Source organism: Carassius carassius, chromosome 17 (assembly GCF_963082965.1).
Source record: "Carassius carassius chromosome 17, fCarCar2.1, whole genome shotgun sequence".
In the NCBI taxonomy this organism is placed as follows: domain Eukaryota; kingdom Metazoa; phylum Chordata; class Actinopteri; order Cypriniformes; family Cyprinidae; genus Carassius; species Carassius carassius.
In genome coordinates this window covers 27207942-27235126 of record NC_081771.1, presented here as the reverse complement: position 1 = coordinate 27235126, position 27185 = coordinate 27207942, and the positions used below count along the sequence as shown (strand labels likewise).

Below are 27185 nucleotides of genomic sequence, written 5' to 3'. Positions count from 1 at the left end.
TGTGACTGTGAGTGACACTTTAATAATAATTAGTTCGGCTATTAAGCGATTTGTCATTTGCCTGTGTGGCAGTGAAGGATTTAATTCGGTTTGTTATCATTTTTGTTTGACAGGCAGCTGTTAATTTCTGTTAGATCGTTGGCTGGCTGGTTGTTCATCATTTCTAAATGGATTTAAATCTGCAAGCCTGTTTAAGGTTGTGTTTACAAGTAAGCATACTTGTACTTTGATAACTGCATTATTTAAAGTTAAAAAATCAGGAGTTATCTTGTGGTGCTTATAATATACAGTAGCCTAGGCTACCCGGGCTGGGTAGGTGCGAATTTTGATTAATATGTTCTGTGATAATAAATAAATAAAACGCCATGTGGAATAGCCTATTGCTGACTGTCTTTCCTGTTATTGTTATCCTGCAGTGTTAATTTAGTCGGATGACTGATGTTATTCATTGTAGGGAGTCACGACTTCTAGGTGCATTTAAAGGGGCCAGGGGCTGTGTCTGTCATGTGTGAGCCGCTGCAAACGGCTTTTATTTTTTGGTAACGCATGAGTACTCTAACGCGTTACTTTTATGAATAGGTAACGCTGTATCATAACTGATTACTTTTAATTGATGGTAACGTTGTAACCTAACTAACTACTTTCCAAAGTAACTATACCCAACACTGCCCGTAAGCAATAAAACATAAGCATTTTGTCCAAAAAATGCTACTGCATCAATTTACACACGTGAACACACCCAGCTTGATGTCCTCCTCTAACTCTGTATTAGAAAGTCACATCTGAACTATGAAATCCAATTAATATCCAATGCTAGTACAGTCTCTGTGGTATCATAGCAACAGGGAATGTTTTGAAAAGGACATCTGCATGTGTTTGTACTGTATGTGTGCAAGTTAGAGGCACTGTTTAGTCTGGGCTGCTATAAACTGATGATTTGCTATGGCAGTGCAGTCAGTGTTATACTGAGACATACAACATGATGCTTTAAAAGAAAAAACGTCCAGCTGGGATGAATATAGATTTCCTAGATCTTGCTTTCTCTGAGAGCAAGGCTGAGGGCTAAATAGATAGGAAGTGCATTGAACCAGTAAAGAAGAGACAAACTAGCTAGTAAAATTTACAAGCTTTTGCATCCTGACTCAATGATTTATTAGGCTTTATTACTCTGATAAAAAATTGAAGGACATCCCCCTCCAAAAAGCTTCTTTTGTGGGGTGCATTGGGTTGTTTTGATGAAGGAGTCATAAAAATAGCCCAGTTTGGAGAGATGTTTAATTAATGCTGGCGTGGTACTGAAACCCCAGGGAATAGACAGACAGAGAGAAAGAGAGAAATCACACTGCAGAGATAAAAAAAAAAATCTAAATGTAAAATAATGTACAAGATCTGATGTAATAATGTTTTTAAGATACTTTCTGATGTCAGCCAGATTAATAAATTTAAACAGCACATTCATACTATTCACTACTAAGAAACTTTTTTGTTGAGGTAATAAGAAAGTAAAATACATGCTATTATTCCTAACAGCAAAAGAGCACATGACAATTCTGTCCCCCTGAACATCCTGGAATACCCAAGTCAAAAATGTGTTAGAAACACTTTTATCGAGGTCCTTTAACCATTTCAGGCTGAATGCAACTATTTGTTTTGCACATCAAGTGTGAAGTGTGCCAGATTAAAAAAAATGTTATGCAAAGAAGCTGTTGTTGAAGTAGAGAGCAGGAAAAAAAACTATATTGCAGCCATAAGCAAATCTGCAGTTTACAAATGAGTGGACCATAGAATGCATCTCATTTAACATATGATGAAGGGATTTATATGGTGTCTTACAGGTGGGGCAGTAAAAATGGCATTTTAATTCTGAGGGATAGAAATAGGGGTAAAACAGTCATGAAAAAAAAAATACAAATAAAAATAATAAATGTTATGTCTGCTTTAGGTTTTTTAATGATAATTTTGCTTTTTGCAGTTAACTTAATCCTGCAATGTGACAAATACATTGTTAAAGTGTTAAAGAAAAAGCAAAAGTCATAATTTTATCATGTCAGACTGCAGAAATATCATGTCAGACTGAAAATGTTATGTCAACAACACAAATACAATAGAAACATGTCACGGGTTTTCCTAGGCCACCATAAAGTTCTTGTAGGGTATCAAGAGTTCATGAAGCTCTCCTACACTCAATGTTGAGGTATTGCCCAATAATATAATATTTGATTAAGTTGGTCTCACTGGTCCATAAATAATTTAGCTGTATATTCTCTGTGGTTGATATGGAGCTCAGGTAATGAAATCCATGCAAAGTACTGCGGCTGGCTTGCCCTCCAGAGGAGAAAGATACAGAGAGAAAGCTCATTTGATCCTTGTCTCCTTTCGTCTTCTCACTGATTTTCATTGATGCTGATGTCCCAGTTTTCCCTCCATCAGAGACATTTCTGCTTGTTTAACATTCACAAACTTCTTGTAAAAGATTCACAGTGTGGGTAGGACATTGTGGCTGCAGAGGTTTTGCTGCAGAGACCCCATCAGTGTAACCTTGTTTGATAGCTGCTGTAATTCTGCGATTTGCACCGTACATTAACTCTTTTAAGAAGTATCCTCGGTTATTCTGGTGTTAGAAATAATCATGTCTATTCTACTTTTTATGTACATTCTAAGGATCAGGAAAAATCCCACACATACACCATACCCATAGACCCTCAGCTCAAAGAAATCCAGGATGTGTCTCTCTCATCTAATTGTGATCCAGTTGACCAAAATGCATCTTGATACCAGGTGTCAACAGGGCCAAAGAGACTTTTGTTGTTGTGTTCTGCAACACAGGTTATTAACCTTTATAGATCCAGTGGCCCCTATATGAAAAGATAGATTTTCTTTATAACACTTCATAATATCATCCATAAAGAACATTATCTAACATTATTACATATTACAGTGATTATAAAACAGGTAAATAGCTAGAAAGTTTGAAATGACTTAAAAGTGAGAAATGCCTTGAAAATATAAATATAAATCTTTATCTTTATATCTTCTTCCTGGAGCCCCTGGATTTTTGGATAAGACAGAAGCTGATTCTGAACCAATCAGCAAGAGTAGCTGCTCACACAAAATAAGCACATCCAATTAAGAAGGTGGAGAAGGACAGGTTCAGAAATGAGCTTTTCAATTTAAAGGCTACTCACTGGAATTGATTTCCTGGGGCATTTTTTTTACATTTGTAAGTGAAATTTTTATAAATACATTCTTAAATGTATCAGTGTTGTCTTTTGTCAAATACCTAAACCATTCAATGAATCAGAATATTGATATGAATACATTTCTATCAGCATCAACGAACGAAAATAAATAAATCAAATCTGCATCACTAAAAGGGGAGAGGACAGAATTGGGGATTTCAACTCTCCCGAAGTCCAGTGACATTATTGGTTATTTTAGTATCATGAAAAACTTTTTGTTTTTATTTGCATTAAATTATATGAAATTATTACACGACATAAATTAAATTGACTGCTCTCGCAAAAATTCTCATTATAATCACTAAAGCTGTCCACACTTCAAAATGAATCTCTTACTTGCATTGTATCTGCTCTTTGGTGTTCATGAGCAAATTTGCAAGAGTGCAAAATTCATAATTCACATAAAAATCTATCAATGTTGACTAATCTGAAGGCTCTGATTGGCAGTTGCATTCATATGCTTAACAGTGCTGCAAAAATATGCATAAAAAATTATTTGATGCAATATGAGCAGATCTAAATCTAATGCTAAATTTAAACAGTCATTATTACAGTCACTGTATTAATATTATAGTTATTACAATTTAGTTATCCCCCAATATCTTGCATTTGTCATACATTTTTGGTAGCAGTTTTACCCTGGTAATTTCCTGGAAAGACATGTTTGACTGTTAACTTAACCTTTTTTACAGTATAGAAGAATAAATGCATGACTCTATCTTGTTACCTCCTTTGAACCCTACTGTGTCCTTTTTTCTTTTTCTTTTTTTTTTTTTTTGTAGAAAAAGGACGTTTCTTCCATTTTCGTCTGCCTGCACCACTGAGCATGCTGGGAGTGAGTAAGCAATCCCTCCCTCAGGAAGACCCGGATGAGGTGACCATCCATTCGGCTGATCAGAATGAGAAACACTCTTCCTGCTCGTCATCTCTATCTCTTTCCCTTTCTCCACGTGAGCTCCATCCACCCACCGGTGAGAGCTGTAGCCCCTCCTACGGAAATGACACCTGGGCTCTGATTGGCCAGAATTATCTGGGGTCATGCTCACCTATCTCAGGGCCACAGGATCACTCATCTCCAAGGGGCCCCTGGGACCGGGTGGAGCCGCAGGAGCCTTTGACGGCTGCATCTAGGAGAGCATCACGGGCCAGTATGTGCACGTTTAGGAGAGTATCATCTACACAAGATTTAGAAGGACTCAGCACGCAAACGCAGAGGATGTACCGTGATCGCCATGCTAGCGAAGGTATAAAAATACATCTAAATAAACAAGCATAAGCTTTTAAGAAGAATTATGTGACTGCTATTGGTTGTGTCAAAAGGAATAGTCTACCCAAAAATGAAAATTTACTCTACTCACCCTCAGGCCATCCAAGATGTAGATGAGTTTGTTTCCTTCACCTGAACAGAACTGGGAAAATTTAGCATTACATAACTTGCTCACCAATGGATCCTCTGCAGTGAATAGGTGCCATCACAGTCCAAACAGCTGATAAAAAACATCACAGTAATCCACAAGTAAATAAATAAATCCATAATTTTAATTTTAAACCATCCCTTCTGGTCATAATCCATAATGTTTCCTCCAGCGAAAAAGTTGATCCCCTGTCGTCTTCTCACATACAAATCCAAATGTTTTGGACTGTTTTTTCACTTGTAAATGGTGCATGATCTGTGCATATTTCTTTTAATAATTTTATATTATTTTTCCAGTGTTGTTTAGTCTTAGGATGCGTGGTTTAAAGTGCTATTTGTCTTCATTAGTTAGAGATAAGAGAATATGTCCATTTCAAGGTTTTTAATGTAATGGGAAGTTGTTGGGAAGCAGCAACTTTCCATTACTATTTCTTGTGGTCAATGCTTAATTTGTAAATGAATAATTGCCGGATCCAAAACAGCAATTAAAAGGCACTGTAACTGACTTTAACAATACAGCTTAAGTTTTCCCTGAGCATTCAATGACGTCACTAAGTGGTAATGCCACAATTATAAGAGAGCATCGTTCACAAGTTTCTGCATGAACCTAACTAGGGAACAGCTTCAAACCCTGGGACAAAAATGGGTTACCAGGATGATTTTAGGAAAATGTACATCTAAGATACATAAAAAATAAAAATAAAAAATAAAATTCAATCATAGTATACGCATTAATATGCAAAAATATCTGATTTAAGTAACAGTTTTAATTAAATAGGCATCCTTGCTTTTTTTTTACAAAATCACAAATGTCCTGTTGTATATAAAAAAGTAATAAAAGTAAACACTATCTGTATGACCAAAAATTATGCATTTTATGTTTTGGCTGTTCAATCGTGCCATCGCTTTGCACGCTCACACACACACACATATTCGTAACTTAAACTTGATATCGCAGTCCATTCATTATCAAAATAAAATACAGTCAACCAAAAATAAAAAGGTAACACTGGTCAATTTAAATACTCTATGGTTTAACTGGTCCACTTTGTATGCCAAGCACCTTTTTGCTCATGTGAAGAGGATATTTCTGTCAATATACGAATGCGCGTGAAGTACAAAGCCTCTACATTATCAATAATAGTTTAATTCAAATAAAGTCATGGCCAAAAGTTTTGAGAATTACATAAATATTAGTTTTCAAGAAGTTTGCTGCTAAACTGCTTTTAGATCTTTGTTTCAGTTGTTCCTGTGATGTACTGAAATATAATTACAAGCACTTCATACGTTTCAAAGGCTTTTATCGACAATTACATGACATTTATGCAAAGAGTCAGTATTTGCAGTGTTGGCCCTTCTTTTTCAGGACCTCTGCAATTCGACTGGGCATGCTCTCAATTAACATCTGGGCCAAATCCTGACTGATAGCAACCCATTCTTTCATAAACACTTCTTGGAGTTTGTCAGAATTAGTGGGTTTTTGTTTGTCCACCCGCCTCTTGAGGATTGACCACAAGTTCTCAATTGGATTAAGATCTGGGGAGTTTCCAGGCCATGGACCCAAAATTTCAACATTCTGGTCCCCAAGCCACTTAGTTATCACTTTTGCCTTATGGCACGGTGCTCCATCGTGCTGGAAAATGCATTGTTCTTCACCAAACTATTGTTGGATTGTTGGAAGAAGTTGCTGTTGGAGGGTGTTTTGGTGTTTTTGGGCAGAATTGTGAGTGAGCCCACTCCCTTGGATGAGAAGCAACCCCACACATGAATGGTGTCAGGATGCTTTACTGTTGGCATGACACAGGACTGATGGTAGCGCTCACCTTTTCTTCTCCGGACAAGCCTTTTTCCAGATGCCCCAAACAATCGGAAAGGGGCTTCATCGGAGAATATGACTTTGCCCCAGTCCTCAGCAGTCCATTCACTATACTTTCTGCAGAAGATCAATCTGTCCCTGATGTTTTTTTTTTGGAGAGAAGTGGCTTCTTTGCTGCCCTTCTTGACACCAGGCCATCTTCCAAAAGTCTTGGCCTCACTGTGCGTGTAGATGCGCTCACACCTGCCTGCTGCCATTCCTGAGCAAGCTCTACACTGGTGGCACTCAGATCCCGCAGCTGAATCCTCTTTAGGAGATGATCCTGGCGCTTGCTGGACTTTCTTGGACGCCCTGAAGCCTTCTTTACAAGAATTTAACCTCTTTCCTTGAAGTTCTTGATGATCCTATAAATTGTTGATTTAGGTGCAATCTTGGTAGCCACAATATCCTTGCCTGTGAAGCCATTTTTATGCAACGCAATGATGGCTGCATGCGTTTCTTTGCAGGTCACCATGGTTAACAATGGAAGAACAATGATTTCAAGCATTACCCTCCTATTAACATGTCAAGTCTGCCATTCTAACCCAATCAGCCTGACATAATGATCTCCAGCCTTGTGCTCGTCAACATTCTCACCTGAGTTAACAAGACGATTACTGAAATGATCTCAGCAGGTCCTTTAATGACAGCAATGAAATTGGGATTAAGTTAATTTTCATGGCAAAGAAGGACTATGCAATTCATCTGATCACTCTTCATAACATTCTGGAGTATATGCAAATTGCTATTATAAAAACTTAAGCAGCAACGTTTCCAATTTCCAATATTTATGTAATTTTCAAAACTTTTGGACACGACTGTACATTGCAAATATGGAAACATTATGATTTGTGCCGAATGAGAGGTACGTGAGCCCAATTAACACAGGGTACTTTCAGTTTCGCTTTGTTTTGGTTTCTTTAGGTTTATATATTTTTATTTCATTCTTATTCTGTTCTGAATACTGTTACATTTATATGATTTGTTTTGGAGTGAGCTATAATAACGTATAGCTATGTATATAGTATTTATAATGTCTACATTATAATATTTCACTTTATTTGGTATTATTTCACTCTCTCCAAACGTTCTGCTACTCACAAAACAATAAGCAGTAAGCACCAATCAATGAGAGGAAGTTTGAACTTAATAAAGTTGACTGGTCACGGTCAAAAATATGTTGACCAATATATAATCTCCAAATACATAAACCTGCTCTCGCTCTCATATGCACGCAGGCACTGTCACAATCTAATGCCGGATCCTTAAAAACAATTACCGGAATGCAAAAATCCAAAATCTGACATTTTCCAGAACAGAATCCGGCAGGATCCGGCTCAAATTAAGCACTGCTTGTGGTATAATAACACTTATTGGATTTGTACTGCTCAGACGAAGTCAACTTTTTTTTTATCGTCATTACTTTATCTACTGCTTCTGTTCTTTACTGGTTGATAGAGGATCAATACAGTTTGAGTACCAGACAAAACACTGGCTTGGGGTACCAGACAAGGCTTACTGTTAACGGGATTAAGCTATTCAACAACTTTGCTTACCAGTTGTTCTGTTAACAGTCAAAACTGATATTTTCTGACAGGATCTTGCCGCCAGATTCTGGCGTCTTGCTCTGGATCTGATATTTCTGGCGAGGAGGCATAATCTTACAGATAGATTTTCTATTACAAACTCCAAGCTTTTCAAGTCACAAGAAGTTAATTGATGGACTAAAGTGTGGATTATTGTTATGTTTTTATCAGCTGTTTGAACTCATTCATTGCAGAAGATACATTTTTGAGCAAGTGATGTAATGCTAAATTTCTTCAATCTGTTCCAAAGACGAAACAAATTCATCTACATATTGGATGGCCTGAGGAAGAAAAAAGTTGTGTGAACTATTTCTCCAAAGTGACTTAATTTGGTAAAATGTACTGCTTTACTTATGTCATTATAATATGGTTAATAATTCATATTAATTTACAAATGTTATAATATTGAATAAGGCACTACATATGAATAGGGTGGGCTATTTCCTAGTGTAAAAATATTATTAAAAGGTGCTGTATGTATGTTTTTGACTCATAAAAATGACAAAAAGCATAAAAATACCATAATACGTTTGCAGATATTTAAGAAACATGCTAAGTTAACAATTTGTTTATCTGAAAAACAGTGCTACAGTCAGTTATTCTCCTTTGAAAATGTGCGTTCCAGGCCGGAATGTCCGTCTCTGTTTTGGTTTGTGAAACCCGTCCCCTGCAGTTTCACCAATTGTATTTTGGCACCCCGGGTTGCCAGTTGACGGGGAAAACAGCGTATTTCATTCAGTCCTGGAAGCTGGCAATTAAAAGGGGAAAGAGTGATAAATATAACTTTCTTCCCATCCTAAAATGCCTCGACATCCATCCAAAGAAATCTATGATCAACAACAATAATAAAAGCAGAATAAAATTGGAGATGCATTTGAGAGATGAAGACAGCTTAAAATAGACAAAGGTTTAAAAATATCCTGATGGTGTCATCAATCTGGCAACCTGCATGTTCGTCAAGTCTGATGAAGAGGGACAGGGTGAAAAAAAACCCTTTACAATATTTTTATATTATGACTTCAATACCTAGTTCAACCACTTTTTGTCAATCCTGCATGCAGCATACACATGTGAATATAAGGTTTCTATATTTAACTGTGCTTAAATATTTAAAAGTAAAAAGTAATGGTTTTTCTTAGCCCTTGAAACTGACTGATGAAATCAATAGACAGGGTAGATTTTCTCCTTAAAATAATTAATTTTCTCAATGCTGTGACTTTGTAAGGCACTAGGACACAGCAGAAGTTAAACTGCGACCTGTATCCTGAAATGTGTTACCTGAAATTGCTAAGCATTAAATTCAACTGCAGTTGGTTTTTATAGTTGTTTGGCACTTGAAAATAGTTGTTAATGGACTGACCATGTTTGCATTCCAGTCACATTCTTCTTCAGCAATAGTTATAACATAATTTAAAAAATTTGTTGTGAATACAGAGAGATTTCTTTACAAGGACGAATGACTATAGGTTTCGCCAATGTCACATTTAATTGTAATATTTATTGGCCATGTTAAATAAAAGTGCAATGAAATCCACAGGAACGTGATGCGACTTGTTGGTTTAGTATGCCAGGCAAAGATATATATTTGTAGTATAGCTAATCGATACCCATTATGATAAGCAATAAAATACAGTATATAGCTTGTACATGAAGTAAATTGTATGGTAAGAAATGTATTATTTATTGTGACTTTTAATATGCAAAGGGTCAACTTGTTAAATATGCAAACATTTGCATATCATATCAAAAGTAACGAGTTCAAGGAAACTTTCACAACATTTTGATTTAATGTGTTCAGCAGCTCAAGGTTGTTTATTGACCAAGCGATTTATTATATCTAACAAACCATCTCACAATTTACAACATTATTAAGCACAAGTCAATTTTTTTTATCTATATCTAATATAAAATATTACCTAATATAAATCCACCCAAAATAATTATTTATAGCTATACTTGCACCCCACCTAAATGCTTTATTGTCTTCATAAACTGTGTGAGTAACTTCTGAATAACTTTTAGGTTCTGCAAATCTTATGGGGATTTTTTTTATTCACACATACTGTACCCTGTCACAGTTTAAAAACATAAAAGATCTCACCTATCAGTACTGATGCTTTTGACTGCCTTTCACTGTCTTTTCTCCTTTCACTCTGTCCATCCGTGATCTATTGCTTTCTCAGATAATGGGCGTAGTATTAAAGGTAACAGAGCTGTTACTCAGCACGTGCTTGCCTGCCTGCCTGTGTAAAGCATGCTCAGGCTTACACTGAATGCTCCCGAAACACACCAAATTGACAATCACAAAATCCTGAAAAATAGGTGTGAAGAGGGACAGAGGAGAGATTTGCATGTGTAATGCCTTACGTGGCGTGAAAGTGCATGGGACAGAAACCACTTGCTGTATTTTTCAAGCTGATATTTAAGAACTAAGTTTGAGCTTTTGCAGCTTTTTCTATCTTTCTTTACTTACTCTCACTTTTTTTCGTCTAAATCTCTTTTTGAACCTACATGGCTTTTCAACCCCTCAGGTTAATAATGTATTCCACAGGAGAATGGATTGTTTAGATTCTTGTAGGGTTCTTGTCCTAAATCTTTTCAATATACAAGACTGTGTAGATCATTTCAGTTCAGTAACCTGTGTATGACAGTAAAGTTTTTGAGATGATACCAGATTCTCTTGACCTTTGACCTCTTAACGTTTCAAAAGTGAAATCATTCTTTGCTCCCCTTCCCCCTCTCTTTCGCTCTCTTCTCATTGGCTAGTGTCGCGTTCTTGGATGGCTGGGGGTATGGCTAGAGCTTCACTTCTTTGATTTTAACCGTTGTCATGTCTCTGTCATCTGTGTGTCTACTGTCTGTGTATCTTGTGTTTGCAATTGACTCAAATGTTGTTGATATTGGTGGTGCTGGTTTTATTGTTGTTCTTAAAATGATCAGTGTTGATGTCACTATTAAAGTGACTCCTGCTAGAATGTTCATTTTTTTTAATAGAGAGATAGAGTTGTATCTTGCTCATAATTTTTGTGTATTTGCTTTAGGACCATTTAATCAGATCAAGTCCAGCATTTTGGGTTCCACGTCTGACTCAAACCTCACGAAATACAGCACCATCAACAAGATCCCTCTCATCACTCTCAACTTCTCAGAGACCAACAATGACAAGCGGGCATCATCTCCGCATTCCTCAGAGAAAACCATCATTGCACCAAAGGTCAAAGATCGAACACACAATGTCACAGAGAAGGTCACACAGGTGAGAGATGGACAATACATCATAGAAACATTCATTTACTACATTTACCAAAATGTGGAGCAAAGAATAGTGGTCTTACAAATCGCAGTTAATTACTACAAAATATTATATTAGTCTGTCTCTTATGGGAAAGTCAGACATGTTAAGGGTTATCTTAATAATTATATAGAGAGGAGAGCTAGAAGTGAAAGTTAGACAAGACCAGTGTTTGGAATAACGGTGTTTAAAAGAACGGCGTTAGGTAACGACGTTATTTTTTCAGTAATGGGGTAATCTAACTAATTACTTTTCCCGTCGTTACAACAACGTTAACGTTACTGAACGTTAAATGCGGTACGTTACTATGCATTGATTTAATAAACTATACGATCCGAACGCACCCCTGGCTCACACAGCGAGTGAGCAGGTGGGTTAATAACGAGATAAGCGATTATGATTGGCTAAGGCAGAGTCATGTGTTTCATTGTAGCCAATCAGAGCCAGTGTTTTTACACACACGCGCCAGCGGCGCCAAACACACACAGTCACACACACGCAACAGCTACACAGAGATTCGCAGCAGCAGGAGAAATGGCGAGTCAGGAGCAATCCGATGAAAAGTTGGCATTTTCAAGGTGGAGATATAAGCACTACTTTAAATTCATTGTAGTCAAAGGCAAGAACGTGCATGTAATGTGTACATGTAATGTGTGACACACGCATCTACAAAGCTAGTGGCCAAGAACACTTTTCTTACAAAGAGTGCAGGATAAAACTCTTGCTGTCTGTTGACGTGCAATAAATCTCGAAAGTTATGTACGAACACCTGTCTGTTCTACTCATTTCAACTGACTTGTGAAAACTGCTAAAAAAAAAATTCTTTGACATATAGCAACTTTTTTTTTTTTTTTTTTTTTTTTTTACAGTAACGCAAATAGTGAACTTTCCCTGGTAACGAGTTACTTTTATTATAGAGTAATTCAGTTACTAACTCTACTCAGTTACTAACTTTACTACTACTACTTTTTGGAACAAGTAGTGAGTAACTATAACTAATTACTTTTTTAAAGTAACGTTCCCAACAGTGGACAAGACCAACAACACACACACTAATTCAACTCAATAACATTTAGTTAGAGTATACCTGAAATTTTTAAATAAATTTGCCTCAAAGTAATGTTGTTTGTATTAATCAGTGCACATTATTCCAGTGAATAAAATGTTTGTCTACCTAATCTTTAAACAAAAAGTAATACATTATGGCATTTGCCAAATAACTATTTACTACAAACCCGATTCCAAAAAAGTTGGGACACTGTACACATTGTGAGTAAAAAAAGGAATGGAATTAAATTTAAATTAAATTAAGTTAAAATTTAAATTAAATGTATGCATTTAGCAGATGCTTTTATCCAAAGCGACTGACAGTGCATTCAGGCTAACATTTTGCTAACATGTGCTCCCTGGGAATCAAACCCACAACCTTGCGCTGCTAAGCAATGCTCTACCACTTGAGCCACAGGAACACTATATAATAATAATAATAATAATTTATAAAATCTCATAAACTTATATTTGATTCACAATAGAATGTTGAAAGTGAGACATTTTGAAATGTCTTGTCAAATATTGGCTCATTTTGGATTTCATGAGAGCTATACATTGCAAAAAAGTTGGGACAGGTAGCAATAAGAGGCTGGAAAAGTTAAATGTACATGTAAGGAACAGCTGGAGGACCAATTTGCAACTTATTAGGTCAATTGGCAAAACATAATTGGGTATAAAAAGAGCCTCTCAGAGTGGCAGGGTCTCTCAGAAGTCAAGATGGGCAGAGGATCACCAATTCCCCCAGTGCTGCGGCGAAAAATAGTGGAGCAATATCAGAGTTTCTCAGAGAAAAATTGCAAAGAGTTTGAAGTTATCATCATATACACTCCATAATATCATTCAAAGATTCAGAGAATCTGGAACAATCTCTGTGCGTAAGGGTCAAGGCCGGAAAACAATACTGGATGCCCGTGATCTTCATGCATCACATACAGGAATGCTACTGTAATGGAAATCACAACATGGGCTCAGGAATACTTCCAGGAATACTTCCAGAAAACATTGTCAGTGAACACAATCCACTGTGCCATTCGCCGTTGCCGGATAAAACTCTGATGGTATGGGGTTGCATGAGTGCGTGTGACATGGGCAGCTTACACATCTGGAAAGGCACCATCAATGCTGAAAGGTATAGCCAAGTTCTAGAACAACATATGCTCCCATCCAGATGTTGTCTCTTTCAGGGAAGACCTTGCATTGTCCAACATGACAATGCCAGACCACATACTGCATCAATTACAACATCATGACTGCGTAGAAAAAGGATCCGGGTACTGAAATGGCCAGCCTGCAGTCCAGATCTTTTACCCATAGAAAACATTTGGCACATCATAAAGAGGAAGATGCGACAAAGAAGACCTAAGACAGTTGAGCAACTAGAAGCCTGTATTAGACAAAAAGGGGACAACATTCCTATTCCTTAACTTAAGCAACTTGTCTCCTCAGTCCCCAGACGTTTGCAGACTTTTATAAAAAGAAGAGGGGATGCCACACAGTGGTAAACATGGCCTTGTCCCAACTTTTTTGAGATGTGTTGATGCCATGAAATTTAAAATCAACTTATTTTTTCCTTAAAATGATACATTTTCTCAGTTTAAACATTTGATATGTCATCTATGTTGTATTCTAAATAAAATATTGAAATTTGAAACTTCCACATTATTGCATTCTGTTTTTATTCACAATTTGTACAGTGTCCCAACTTTTTTGGAATCCAGTTTGTAAATGTATTAGGGTTCTTTTGCAATGCAGCCTTTCTCAAATCCTTGCAAAACAAGTCATGAAAGTAATTAATTAGTGCACATGTGTGCATGCACCACTAATGACTAGACAGCCCACGTTACACCTCTCTTCATCTCTCTTCATTGGTAACTGGTCAGTGCTCGCATCAAGTTCAAGACATTGGTGCTTGAGTAGAAAACAACCACATGCTCTGCATCCTCTTACCTCCAATCCCTCTTAACCAATTTACATCAACTACAGAATTCTGAGGTCAGTGCGTGAGCATCATGTCATGGTACCATGACAGAGAGGCACAAAATCATGTCTCTAAAAATTCACATCCATGGAATGATTTTACAAACCTGATATTCAAGAAACCGCTAAAAACATATATCTTCCATACGCACTTAACAGCATCTTGCTGACTCTTAAAAAAAGCATTCAGCATTTGATGAAACCCTCAATGTTTGATGGTTCATGCAATTGCCTGCTTAAGAAGCATCGCTTTGTAATTTTCCTCATTTGTATGTACACTACCTTTTAACAGTTTGTGGTCAGTGATATTCTTTTAAATGATACTTTATTATTCAGCAAAGACTCACTGAATTGATCAAAATGGCAGTAAAAATATATTCACAGTATTATAAAAAATTATATTTCAAATAAATGCCATTCATATAATCCTGAAATGAATGAAACCGTTTCCACAATATAATAATAAACAGCAGCACTGTCGTCAGAATTGTTAGTAATAAGAAATTTTTTTAAGCAACAAATCATCATTTTAGAATGATTTTTATAATATAGCCAGTTATTTTATGCTATAATAACATTTCACAATTGTACTGTTTTTGCAGTATTTTTAATTAAATAAATAAAGCCTTGGTGAGCATAAGATATTTTTTTGTTTTTAAAAATTGTATCTACTTTTAATTACTATCTGGATCTGGTATATAACACCCGTTTTCATTATTTAGTCAATTCCTGATGGATGAAAGTTCTTAGAATTTTTTTCTCTTTAAATATCATGTTTCACTCAGAAATATGTCATGCAGAAACAGAAATAAATTAGGTCGCGAATGCTGTTTCATGTTGACCAAAGAGAGCACTAATGACGGTAACATCAAACGAAACAGCTATTTACAACACACCATTAACAGCACAAAAAATAGATATAAAATCAGTTGATTCTACATACAGTTGATTCTAGTAATCATGAAACATGAAGTAATAAAACTTGTCATGTACATGCACACATGCACTAATAATGACTAAACACATGCAAAATATTGGCTCAGTTCATTTTTCTCTCCCTCCTCTTGTGTCTATTTCTGTCAGTGGTGCTGTTTTTGTTTGTTTGACACATTATAGACTTGTTGCCTGTACCAATCCAGATGGCCAGTTACACACAGATGGCTTGTTTTGTCTTTTCCATTCTTTGTGTCGTGCTGGTTGAAGAGTTGGACTCTAATTAAACTGGGTCTTGGCATCTAATCTTAAAACGCAGCCTCCCACGCAACCGCAACCTTTATGCCGAATGTGATTCACTTTTTCTGACTGACCCCTTTTTATAATATATCTCTTTAAACTCTTTTTAATAATAATGAAATCCTCAAGTTATTAAACTCAGAAAAGTTAATGAGCTAAGAGAAGTCACTTATATTCATGTGCAACCATGTGTTTTTAACACTTCCAATAATATTAAAATTAACCAAGCTATCCACAATTATAGTTTAAAGATAAACAGAACTTATGCACACACTGTAAAGTTGAATCTGATGTAAGCCAACAAAGGTCACTAAAAGCAAGAGTTTGATTACCGCACTGCATTACACTGTGGGGAACTAAATCCCTTCTTTGCCTGCTTTGATGTCAGCACAGATGAGACTGAGTCTGTGCTGTTACCATCCACTGACAGCCTGGCACCTTCTGTGAGTACAGCAAAGGTCAGAAAAGTGCTCCATAGTGTCAATCACAGAAAGGTGGCCGTTCCAGACGTCATTCCAGGAAGGGCACTCAAAGATTGCGCAGATTAGTTGGCAGAGGTTTTCTGTAACATCTTCAACCTCTCCTTGTCAACATGCCTCAAGTCTCCCAACATTGTGCCCGTCCCTGAGAAAACAGCTAACAGCAGTCTTAATGATTACAGACCTGTGGCTCTCCCTTACACTGTGATGAAGTGTTTTGAGAGGTTGGTACTCAGACACATTAAATCATCACTTCCCTCCACCCTGGATCAATATCAGTTTGCATTCAGAGCTAACAGGTCAACTGACAATGCCATCAAAAAGATCTCTACACTGCGCTGAATCATTCCGAACACCCGGGAACATTTGTAAGGATGCTGTTTGTGGACGTTAGTTCTGCATTTAACACTATCATTCCCAGCAGAATGGTCACCAAACTGATTAACCTGGTTGTCAGTTATTATGTATGTTTCTGGTTAAAGGATTTCCTTAACAAACCGCACACAGACTATCAGGCTGGGGGGCCATCACTCAACCACTTGACTCTCAGCTACGTGCTCAGTCCTCTGTTGTACTCACTATACACCCACGACTGCACACCAACTCACAGCACAAACACAATCATTACATTTGCAGATGACACCACTGTGGTGGGGTTAATATCAAATGGAGACTGCCTACAGGGAGGAGGTGGCTAAACTGTGAACTCAGAATGGTGCATCAATAACAACCTCTCTATCCATTGGAGGAGAAATGGTGGAGAGGGTGACCACCTTTAAATTTCTTGGCACATATATCTCTCAGGACATCACATGGACTGTTAGCACAACATCCCTGGTCAAGAAGGCACACCAGTGGCCGTACTTCCCGAGGATGCCGAGGAAAACCAACCTCTGCTTGTGTCCTTTAGCGTTGTTCAGTAGGAAGCATACTTTCCCATGGCATTCTAGTGTTGTATGCTGGCTGCACTATGGCTGAGAAAAAAGCTTTGCAGATTTTTTTCTTCACTTGCTGTCATCTACAGCACCAGATGCATACGATGGGCCAGAAGTATAATAAAGGACTCCTCCCACCCCGGAAACCACCTCTTAACTCTGTTGCCCTGTGGAAGATGCTACAGTTTCCTTAAGACATGCACCTCCAGACTCCGGAACAGTTTCTATCCACGTGCCATCTTAGAACTGAACTCCAATTAATAGAAGACATTTCACTCAATCACAAGCTTCAAAGTTTGTGGTATTCTAAAGACTATACACTTACCACTCATTCAGTGGTAATACAGTGGCACACACTGTTCCCATACTTATAGATTTATTCCTTAATTCTCTTGTATTGATATTTCATTCACTATTGTACATTTTTTGCTACATTTGCACTATACCTATTTTGCACATTTGTTATATATAGCTTACGATAATTTCGATTCACGATTCATAGGTTTTCGATTAGATTAAAGAAAGATTTTTTCAAATTTAGAACGATTCGATTCGATTCACAATTAAATTCAATTTGATTTGATTCAATTATAACGATTCGATTCTGCATTCTTTAAGTGCATTCACAGGATTATTTAAATGCTTCCCCTAAATTCTTTAAATGCTTAGTCAGGGGGCAAATTACACAGCAGCCTTTATGGTTAGAGAACCATAGGTTAGAAAAAAAAAGATACTTTTGTATATTGATAGATGCTCGTTTAAAGGTCCCGTTTTTTGTGCTTTTTTGAAGCTTTGATTGTGTTTACAGTGTGCAATATAACATGTGTTCATGTTTCACGTGTAAAAAAACACAGTATTTTTCACACAATTCACCTATCTGTATACCGCTGTTTTCACTGTCATAAAAACGGGCTGATGACTTCCTTGTTCTATAAAGGCCCTCCTTCAGAAATACGTAACGAGTTCGCATTGTGCCAGCGGTTCCTGTGTTGTGATTCGACAGCAGCTTAGAGCACGCTGCCCTCCTGGAAATGTGATTGGACTAGTTTTGGACTAGTTTTGAGAAGCAAGTGGGCAGGATTTGTTTTGGAAACTGCTGGAGATGTACTTTTAATCACAGGAGCGTTTTTACTGATGAGATGCGCATGAAAATCGCATTAGTTTTTTTTCACAGCCCTAACAATTAGTTAACAAAGCTAAACAGCATTGCCCTTTGTGTAATAAGTAAATTAATAATTAATAAGTAAATAAATAAACTGACTGAGATTGAGGAAGCTCGCTGTCCTCAGCAAAAATGTGCTGCACATAGTTTTACATGTGGATTATAATTTTCGGGAACCGAGTTAAACATAAATTGTAACCACTGATCTCCAAGTACAGCGTCCCTGGGAAGCCCAAACAAAGGTGATTGAAAGAGAAAATAACAGCGTTTCGACGACATGGCAACAAACACAAACGCATCTCTTCCTCCTTCTCCGTCGGACCCCAACAAGACCACGCCCTCTTTTTTGTGTATTAATGTGGGCAGAGGTTAGTCAAAAAACTGTTTTAGTGATGTCATTACTGCAGGAACTAGAGGGATTTAGTCCAAACGGGTCGTTTTTTGTTGGCACATTCTGTTAAATAAAATATCTCGCTTGGCATTGAACTTTGAGTTTTATAATTTTACAGATATTATTTATACTCTTACAACAACACTACACACTAACTAAAGTTTAAAACATGGGATCACGAAGAACGGGACCTTTAATGATGACATGGCATACATAAAAATGTATGTAAGCCAAGATTTAAAAAAGAGCTTTAAAAGTATTATGTATAAGCTAACATTTTGTCACACCAGGGGCGTAGCCATCATTTCAGAAGTGACAGAAATGTCAAATACAATTATTTTATATATGTAGCCTATGTATTATCATAATAATAATTTTTTTTTTATTTTATTTTTTTTACAAGGAATTCTATTCTTTTTTATTACTTTTAATTTGCTGTAAGAAATCAAATACACAGCTGGACAATAATCAATCAATTGATATTTTTTTTCCTAATGGCAATTTATGATTGTTTTATATACTACATTTAATTAGCAATTATTTCAATTTTCTGCACAGAATAAGGTAGAAAATATACTTTATAGATTCTGTACTGTAATAAATTATGCCAATTATCACTGCATCATTCATACATTTTATTTATTTATTGTGGGGGGTTTTTCCTCAACTTTTCATCAGTTCATTCTGCTTTTATTCAGTTTAGCTGCAGATAAAGCCTGGCACGTCTATGAGAGCGAGATCACTTCTCTTTCAGTGTAAAAACTTCTTTATCTCATTTACACAAAATAAAATGCTATAGCAGCTATTTAATTTTTCCTCTCCATCAGCGAATGATGATTCTTAGAGAAAACGCACCCGATGTCTGTTTGCTAAATCAACAAACGCTACTTTCATAGTGGAGCATGTACTGCCGACCTTGTTACTGTGCTAATTGATAGTGTTTTCACTATACTTTGGATATTAATATCCAGCGCAGATTTGTTGTTAAACGGCTCGTTCAGTGATCGCAGGGCGTCTCAGTGATCAGCCGTGAAATAGTGATTCTGTTCAAATTCCCTTTAAAATCTTAAATGATTCCCTTTGAGCTAAATTGACCTGTTTCCCTTACAGTGCATATGCATCGATTTGAAACATGATTTTTGAATCGTGAATCGCCGATCTCGGACAGTAATCAATTTAAAATCCTATGAATCGAATTCTATAGTGATTCAATTCTTTCAAAATATGTACACATTAAATTACTACAAGCACAAATTAATGGAGACCTTGAACAGTGTTCGTGCCTCGCATTTAAGACATTAACTTGTAAGCACAAAACACAAGATACTTCTCTTTTCAATATGAATAAGGCTTTATTAGATAAATCTAAGACATATAAACTAATCTAACACATAAACGCACGCACGCACACATTCACACAAGTTGCAGGAAGATCGAAAGTTAGGGAAAGATGAGTTTAAGAGAATGGAAATGTGGAATCCCAAGTTTACAGCAATACGTTAAATTGCATAGACATGAACAACCATCAATCACTTAATTAACCCTCACATTGAGTTCCCCAATAAGGTTAAAATTATATTAGATACACCAGCACAAATGTCTGAAGGTACATTGCCTGTGTAAAGTTGTCGCTGATTGGCTGGAAGTTCAGTAGTCGTTGAAGTGACGTCTTGAGAAGCCGTGGTTGGGAGTTGGCTGAAGATGCAGAGTGTTGTGTGTAGCTGGCTGAAGTTGAACTCGACGTTACAAAACTTAACTCAGAACACGAAACTCTCAAACGGAAAAGAAAAGAAGTAAAGTTAGAAGTGAAGGCGAGACTAGGTGGTGTTCCTTCTCATCGTGGCTAAGTAACAGCAGGCGTGCAGGCTAAAGCACGCTGGAACCGCGCTCAAAGAACACTGATGACAAACAGCATGGCTAAAAGCTAAAGCTAAGAAGCAAAGCTAAAAGCAAACTAAAAGCAGACATGACTAATAGCAGAAGAATAGCTAGAGACTAAAAGCAGGCATGACTAGTAGCAGAAGCAAAGCTAGAGACTAAAAGCAGGATTTTATGGTGTCCAGAGTATTTAAACTGGCCTGTTGGCCACACCTCAGATGTTGTCTTGACCAATCAGATATTGTCTTGGCTCGGGGCATCATAAATCATATGTTTATCTTACCAAGCATGTGGTTTGAATTTTCCCCCTCTTGCAGGGTATAATTTTGGACATGATTCCTATAACACGAATATGATACATTTGACAAATTTTTGATTGTCTGGACTAATTCAAGCAAGCAGATTCGATTACATAGATACTAGACATGACTATGTATCCTTAAGCTATCCCATAGTTATTAAAGGACATACACAATAAGTGATTATAACATGATAGTCAAATGTGTGGGTTACACATAAATGAATATGGAGTGAAGCGATGGACTGATTCATTTATAAGTCTTTTTGAGTTCATTCTAGTGCATATATATGTACAAAAGACAGTTTATTTGCCATTCTCTTGACAAAGACTTCTGTGGAGACCAGAGGTTCAAAGCCCCCTTCCCCCTTCGGAATTTCAGTCTGGTTCTGTTAGGTGGGGGGAGGTCAATGGAAGTGTTTAACTCTCATGGGTTTACATGTGATGTCCAGCGTTGCATTTCCATTACGAACAACAAATTTGACACCAAATTTCTCTCCTTCGAATTGAAATTGTAAATAATTGTTCTAGTGGTGTTATTGTTGAAAGCTGTTGTATGAACAAGTTGGTTGCTCATCTTGCTTGGGACTTGTGGCACAGAATGTTTTATGACTTCCTGAGGAATTCGGCTCGTGTTTCAAACACAGCCCTGATCGACTCTTTAATTTGTCTGGTTCGAGTCATTTCTGCTACAGCACCGTCAGGGTTTGTAATCGATGCATCGAGAAAACGAGTGAATTGTTACACCCCTAATACAACTGTTTACATTTGTAGTGTACTATACACCTTTTTACATTTGCACTGTTTACTTTTTCTGTATCATTGTTTACTTTTTGTTAAAGGGGTCATATGATGCGATTTCAGATTTTCCTTTCCCTTGGAGTGTTACAAGCTCTTGGTGAATAAAGAAGATCTGTGAAGTTGCAAAGACTAAAGTCTCAAATCCAAAGAGATATTCTTTATAAAAATTAACTCGTTCACGCCCCTCTGAAACAGCTCATTCTAACACGCCTATCTACGTCAGTCTGTGGGAAGAGTTGCATAACACCATCAGATGCTCACGTAAAGAAAGAAGGTGTACCTTTCATTCTCGTTGTAGTATTGTTGTTGCCGCCGCCACCATGGCATATAGACGCTGTGTGTTTTACTGTGAAAGCGAAACTACTTTGGCCTTCCAAAAGAGTACGATATCCGCGCTATGTCATGCTCCAGGCATGATCCGTGCTGGTCGCTGTGGAAATACATCAACTTTACACTGTGGATCGCCGAATCGGCTTTCACCGTGGACAAAGCGGCATCCAGCCCGGGGTTGTCACATGTGGTTGATGCAAGACCAAAGTATGCTCCTTTGTAGAATCCTCCTGCCGCACCATTCTCAAGCTGCCCGCCTCTGCTCATTCAAGCCGGCAGTGGCTCACTTTAGACCGCGGCTCACTCTAGGCCTCCGGCCTCTGCTCAATCAAACTTAAAACTTTTTTAAGGTGTGTGACGTTGCTCCGTTGAGAAAGCGAAACTACTTGGTTTTTGCCTTCCAAAAGAAAACACGACTAGAAATCATGTTTATATCACATTTACATTGGGTTTTGTGTTTATGTCTTCGCCACTCTTGCCGGACAAGGCTTCACAATATGTTAAGAGGCATAACATTTCCATCACATGCTTGAGGCATTCGGCCAATCAAAACGCACTGGATAGCTGGCCAATCACAGCACACCTCACTTTTCAGAGAGATGAGTCTGAAGTTTCTGAAGGCGGGGCATAGAGGAGAAACGATAATGTAAAGTATGTGGAAAATAATGTTTTTTTATTTTATTTTACTTTAAACTGCATGAACACATTTCATTACACCAAATACACAAAATAATGTTCTTGTTAGCAGCATCATATGACCCCTTTAAATGTACCTTATTGTATGTATGTGTGTACTTTCAATGTGACAGCAAAAAAAAAAAATTGTACAGCTGTACAATGACACTAAAAGCTATTTTATTCTATTCTATTCTATTATATCATTGATCTAATTAAACCCCAATCATTTATTTATTCACTGCATGGATGACATCATTTTGCATGATACAACTTGTCAAGTGACCCGCTTACCAGCTCACAAATACAGATAATTAGGTAATTAGGAGAACACATGCTTTACAGCCAGCTCCAATTATTCTACTAATTATGATGACCTCAGTCAAAACAGAATTTGTGACCTGCTGCATAATTTTGAGATATTGTGACCCACTCTAAATGAAAAAGTCACTTTCTAATGATACAGTAGTTATGTTTATACTCGAAACTGTTGTTGAGAAACAATAATGTAAATGTATGTGATAAAATTATTTAATTATTATTTGTATTTTTTTGTTTTTTAGAAAACTGATTCTAAAGATTAAAAAAAATTCAGGGGTCAGTACAATTTTGTGTTAAGGTAATAATACTGTAATTTTTTTCATGCAAAAATGCATTTAGTTTATCAAAAGACAGAGACAGACTTTAAAATACTTTAAAATTGTTACAAAAACAACCTCTTTCTTCCACTTTGCTTTTTGTCAGAACTTTTGATTGAAGGCAAAAATAAATCTTTCAAAAATTACTTTTCAAATAATTGCTTTTCTTTTGAACTTTCTATTCATCAAAGCATCATGAAAAACTACATATTAGATTTCTAAGGGATCATATCATACTGAAGACTGGAATAATAATGCTGAAAATTTTGCCTTGCCATCGCAGGAATAAATAATGGTTTAAAATACTTTAAAACAGTTATCAGATAAATAAAATAAATGCAGCATACAGAGCATAAGAAACTCTTTTCAGACACATTTAAAAAGTTTGCATAAATGAAACATTTCCTCATTCTAACTCTCTGCAGTCCTTCTCATGGTTTTAATCAAATGACATTGACTATGTAAAGTATAACACACGACCTCTTAGGGCTCCCAGCAGATACCTACATTATACAGCCTGTTTGTGTAGTTGTGTATGTGTGTGTGTGAGAAGTGAGAGACACCCTCCATGACACACAAATGCACACTCAGGCTAGCTGAAAGTTCGGCAGTTACTGTCACTGAAAGCAAGAGAAAATTGTCTCTCATCCTCTCTTTACCAGTGGAGGAATGGGGAGGAGGGCTGTATGAGAATTGCCTCTGTGACATTGAGACCATCCTAGTGTGTACCACAAGCATGCTGTCATACATTGCTATACAGATCAAAACAGCTGTTGACTCATTTGTAATAATGGGCATCCAGGGTGTTTCTGTATGCTGTATCATATGGGACAGTGTATATATGATGTTGTATATTCATTTGCTCACTGAACACCCAGACTGGTTCTGTCCATTCAGACTGGTTCCCTGATATGAAGGACATAACACTCTTTCTTTATGTCATTTAATTATCTGGCTGGATTGTGTGCTGTGGTCTGTGATTAACTCATGGCTGCCTTGACCGTGACCCATCACCATGTGGCTTCTCTCGCTTCTTGCATTACCATCTGAGAGCTGGATCATGAAATTTGCATTATAAGCATGATATATTGCTCCCTATCTTCAGTTTCCTAAAATATCTATAAAATAGACATACAGTGTGATGCTCTATTAACTCTCATTGACTAAGTACTAAATAGACATACTCTAGCATTAACATTTCAAAGCATCCTGGCCAATTAGAACAGATTATTTCTAGAAAAAAAGCTACGAACATCTTTATGATGTTTGCATCACAGCCGTGATTGTGAACAACAGTGTGAACTATAGTGCTACAGAACAGTTTGCTAATTTACATCTTTAAGTCTTAAAGGTACAATAGCAAAAACAGTGTGTTCAGTTCTAAGGGTCAGAGAGGGTTGAAAATGGTCATGTAAAATTAATTCAAGATTAAGATGGAAATCAACAATATCGGTAATCAAATATAAAAATGTGTAAATTGTCCTTTGCTTAAATCAGTTATTCCCAAACATTTTTTTTTAATATCAACTGAACCCATTTGACCTGAAATTTTACCCGGTCAAGTATTAACTTGAATGAATGTATATAAAATTTAGGGCTATGAAGCTTTTCAGGTTTTTAATCTAATTAATGCATGTTAATAATATGTAGTCACTATGCTGTTTCCAGTCTTTGATTTTGCAGCTTGTGATATCTGTTAATAGTTGCAAAATATAGCAGTATCACTGTTGTTATAGTAACCGCGTCTCCATGCTTTAGGTGTTGTCGCTAGGAGCTGACGTGCTTCCAGAGTATAAGCTTCAGACGCCACGCATCGACAAGTTCACCATCCTACACTACAGCCCCTTCAAGGCAGTCTGGGATTGGCTGATTTTGCTGCTAGTCATATACACCGCTGTTTTCACACCCTACAGCGCTGCCTTCCTGCTCAATGATGTAGAGGAGCAGAAGAGACGAGAGTGTGGTTATTCCTGCAGCCCGCTCAACGTAGTGGACCTCATAGTGGACATCATGTTTATCGTAGACATTCTTATAAATTTCCGGACTACGTACGTTAATGCCAACGAAGAGGTGGTTAGTCATCCAGCTAAGATAGCAGTGCATTACTTCAAGGGATGGTTCTTCATAGACATGGTGGCAGCCATACCATTTGATCTGCTCATATTTGAGGGAGGATCAGAAGAGGTGAGCGGTGCATATTTATATGTGTGGTTTGATTTGTTTTAGTTCTGTAATTTACAATGAAAATTTTTTTATGCTATTCATAATGTCACTCATGCTTTGCATTAGTAATTTGAACAAATACAAAAAACTACAGTAGTCAACATTTGAAGTGGATCAAAAAAGTTGTCCTAAGACAAGAAAGCATTTTGGTTTTAGGTTTTAGGACAACTTTGATGAAAGGTTTTGATCCACTTCAAATGTTGACTAGTATATTTCAAATTACATGGAACATCATAGCAAACACCCTGAAAACCTGGCAACCAACACCCTCATGGGTACATTTTTCATTTTTTAATATAAAAATGCAGTTTAAAGGAATAGTTCACTTCCACAATAAAAAAAAAATTCTGATAATTTATTCACCCCCATGTCATTCTTTCTTTAGTCAAAAAGGTTTTGAGTAAAACATTACAGGATTTTTGTCCATATAGTGGACTTCAACATGGATCAACAGGTTGAATGTCCAAATTGCAGTTTCAACACAACTTTAAAGGGCTCTACACAATCCCAGATGAGGAATTAGGGTCTTTTCTAGCAAAACGATTGGATATTTTCTAAAAAAAATTAAAAAACTTTTTTTTACCACAAATGTTCGTCTTGCACTAGCTCTGTGATGTGCATCCCACAACTTCGCTTACATTGTCAAACTGAAAACATAGGCACGTGTGACATAGGCAGACGTAGTACCGAACTCATCTGATTTTCTCCTCCAACTTCAAAATGTTCATACATCTTTGTTTTACCTTTTTTTGTGTAAAGGCCTTTGATTTAGTCTTTGCACATTCACTTTGTAAACTTGGTTGGTACGCGCAACCTTTCCAATGTGACTTAATAATGCAAGAAGGCGAGCTAGTGCAAGACAAGTATTTGTGATTAAAAATTATATAAATGTTTATATTTTTTTTAGAAAATGACGTTTCACTAGATAAGACCCTTGTTCTTCAGCTGGAATCGTGTAGAGCCCTTTAAAGCTGTGTTGAAACTGCAGTTTGGTCCCTGCTGAAGTCAAAGAAAGACATGAACATCTTGGATGACATTGGGGTGAGTAAATTATCAGGAAATGTTTATTCTGGAAGTGAACTAATCCTTTAATGCTTAAATATGGATTTAAGTTTGACTGGCTGTTTAGGCTTAAGTGCAATAGTGTAATTTTTATATAAACGTTACTTTAACATGAATGTATGTTTGTGCTTCACCTTCTTGATCAGACCACAACTCTGATTGGCCTGCTAAAGACTGCCCGACTGCTCCGATTGGTCCGTGTGGCACGGAAGCTTGATCGTTACTCAGAGTATGGGGCGGCTGTCCTAATGCTCCTCATGTGTATCTTTGCACTGATTGCTCATTGGTTGGCTTGCATATGGTATGCGATCGGCAATGTGGAGAAGCACTATCTGGATCACACGATTGGCTGGTTGGACAATCTAGCTATATCTATCGGCAAGCAGTATAATGGCACCGACCTCTCCTCAGGCCCCTCAATCAAGGACAAGTATGTGACAGCACTGTATTTCACATTCAGCAGTCTGACCAGTGTGGGCTTTGGAAACGTGTCGCCAAATACCAACTCTGAGAAGATCTTCTCCATCTGCGTCATGCTCATTGGCTGTGGGTTATCAATACAATTAAAATTAAACTTATGCCATCAAAATCACCAGTGTAGCAAACAGGAATGCTTTTTAAGACAACTAAATATTATGTATTATTGAGCATATTAACATGATATTTT

At 37.0% G+C, this 27185-nt stretch overlaps 1 protein-coding gene across 4 annotated transcripts in view; it reads left to right on the top strand.

Annotated features, from left to right (window-relative positions):
• The window catches only part of LOC132161462 (potassium voltage-gated channel subfamily H member 7-like), a 75801-nt gene that overhangs the window by 35032 nt on the left and 13584 nt on the right, over positions 1–27185 (top strand). Inside the window, exons 4-9 of one of the 4 annotated variants that reach the window (XM_059571528.1) lie at positions 4022–4483; positions 10278–10298; positions 10861–10884; positions 11136–11350; positions 24992–25417; positions 26665–27064. In XM_059571528.1, coding sequence (XP_059427511.1) covers positions 4022–4483; positions 10278–10298; positions 10861–10884; positions 11136–11350; positions 24992–25417; positions 26665–27064 — 1548 coding nt within the window. The remainder of the gene's footprint in view (positions 1–4021; positions 4484–10277; positions 10299–10860; positions 10885–11135; positions 11351–24991; positions 25418–26664; positions 27065–27185) is intronic. The other 3 variants (XM_059571529.1, XM_059571530.1, XM_059571531.1) reach the window with 3 other exon arrangements.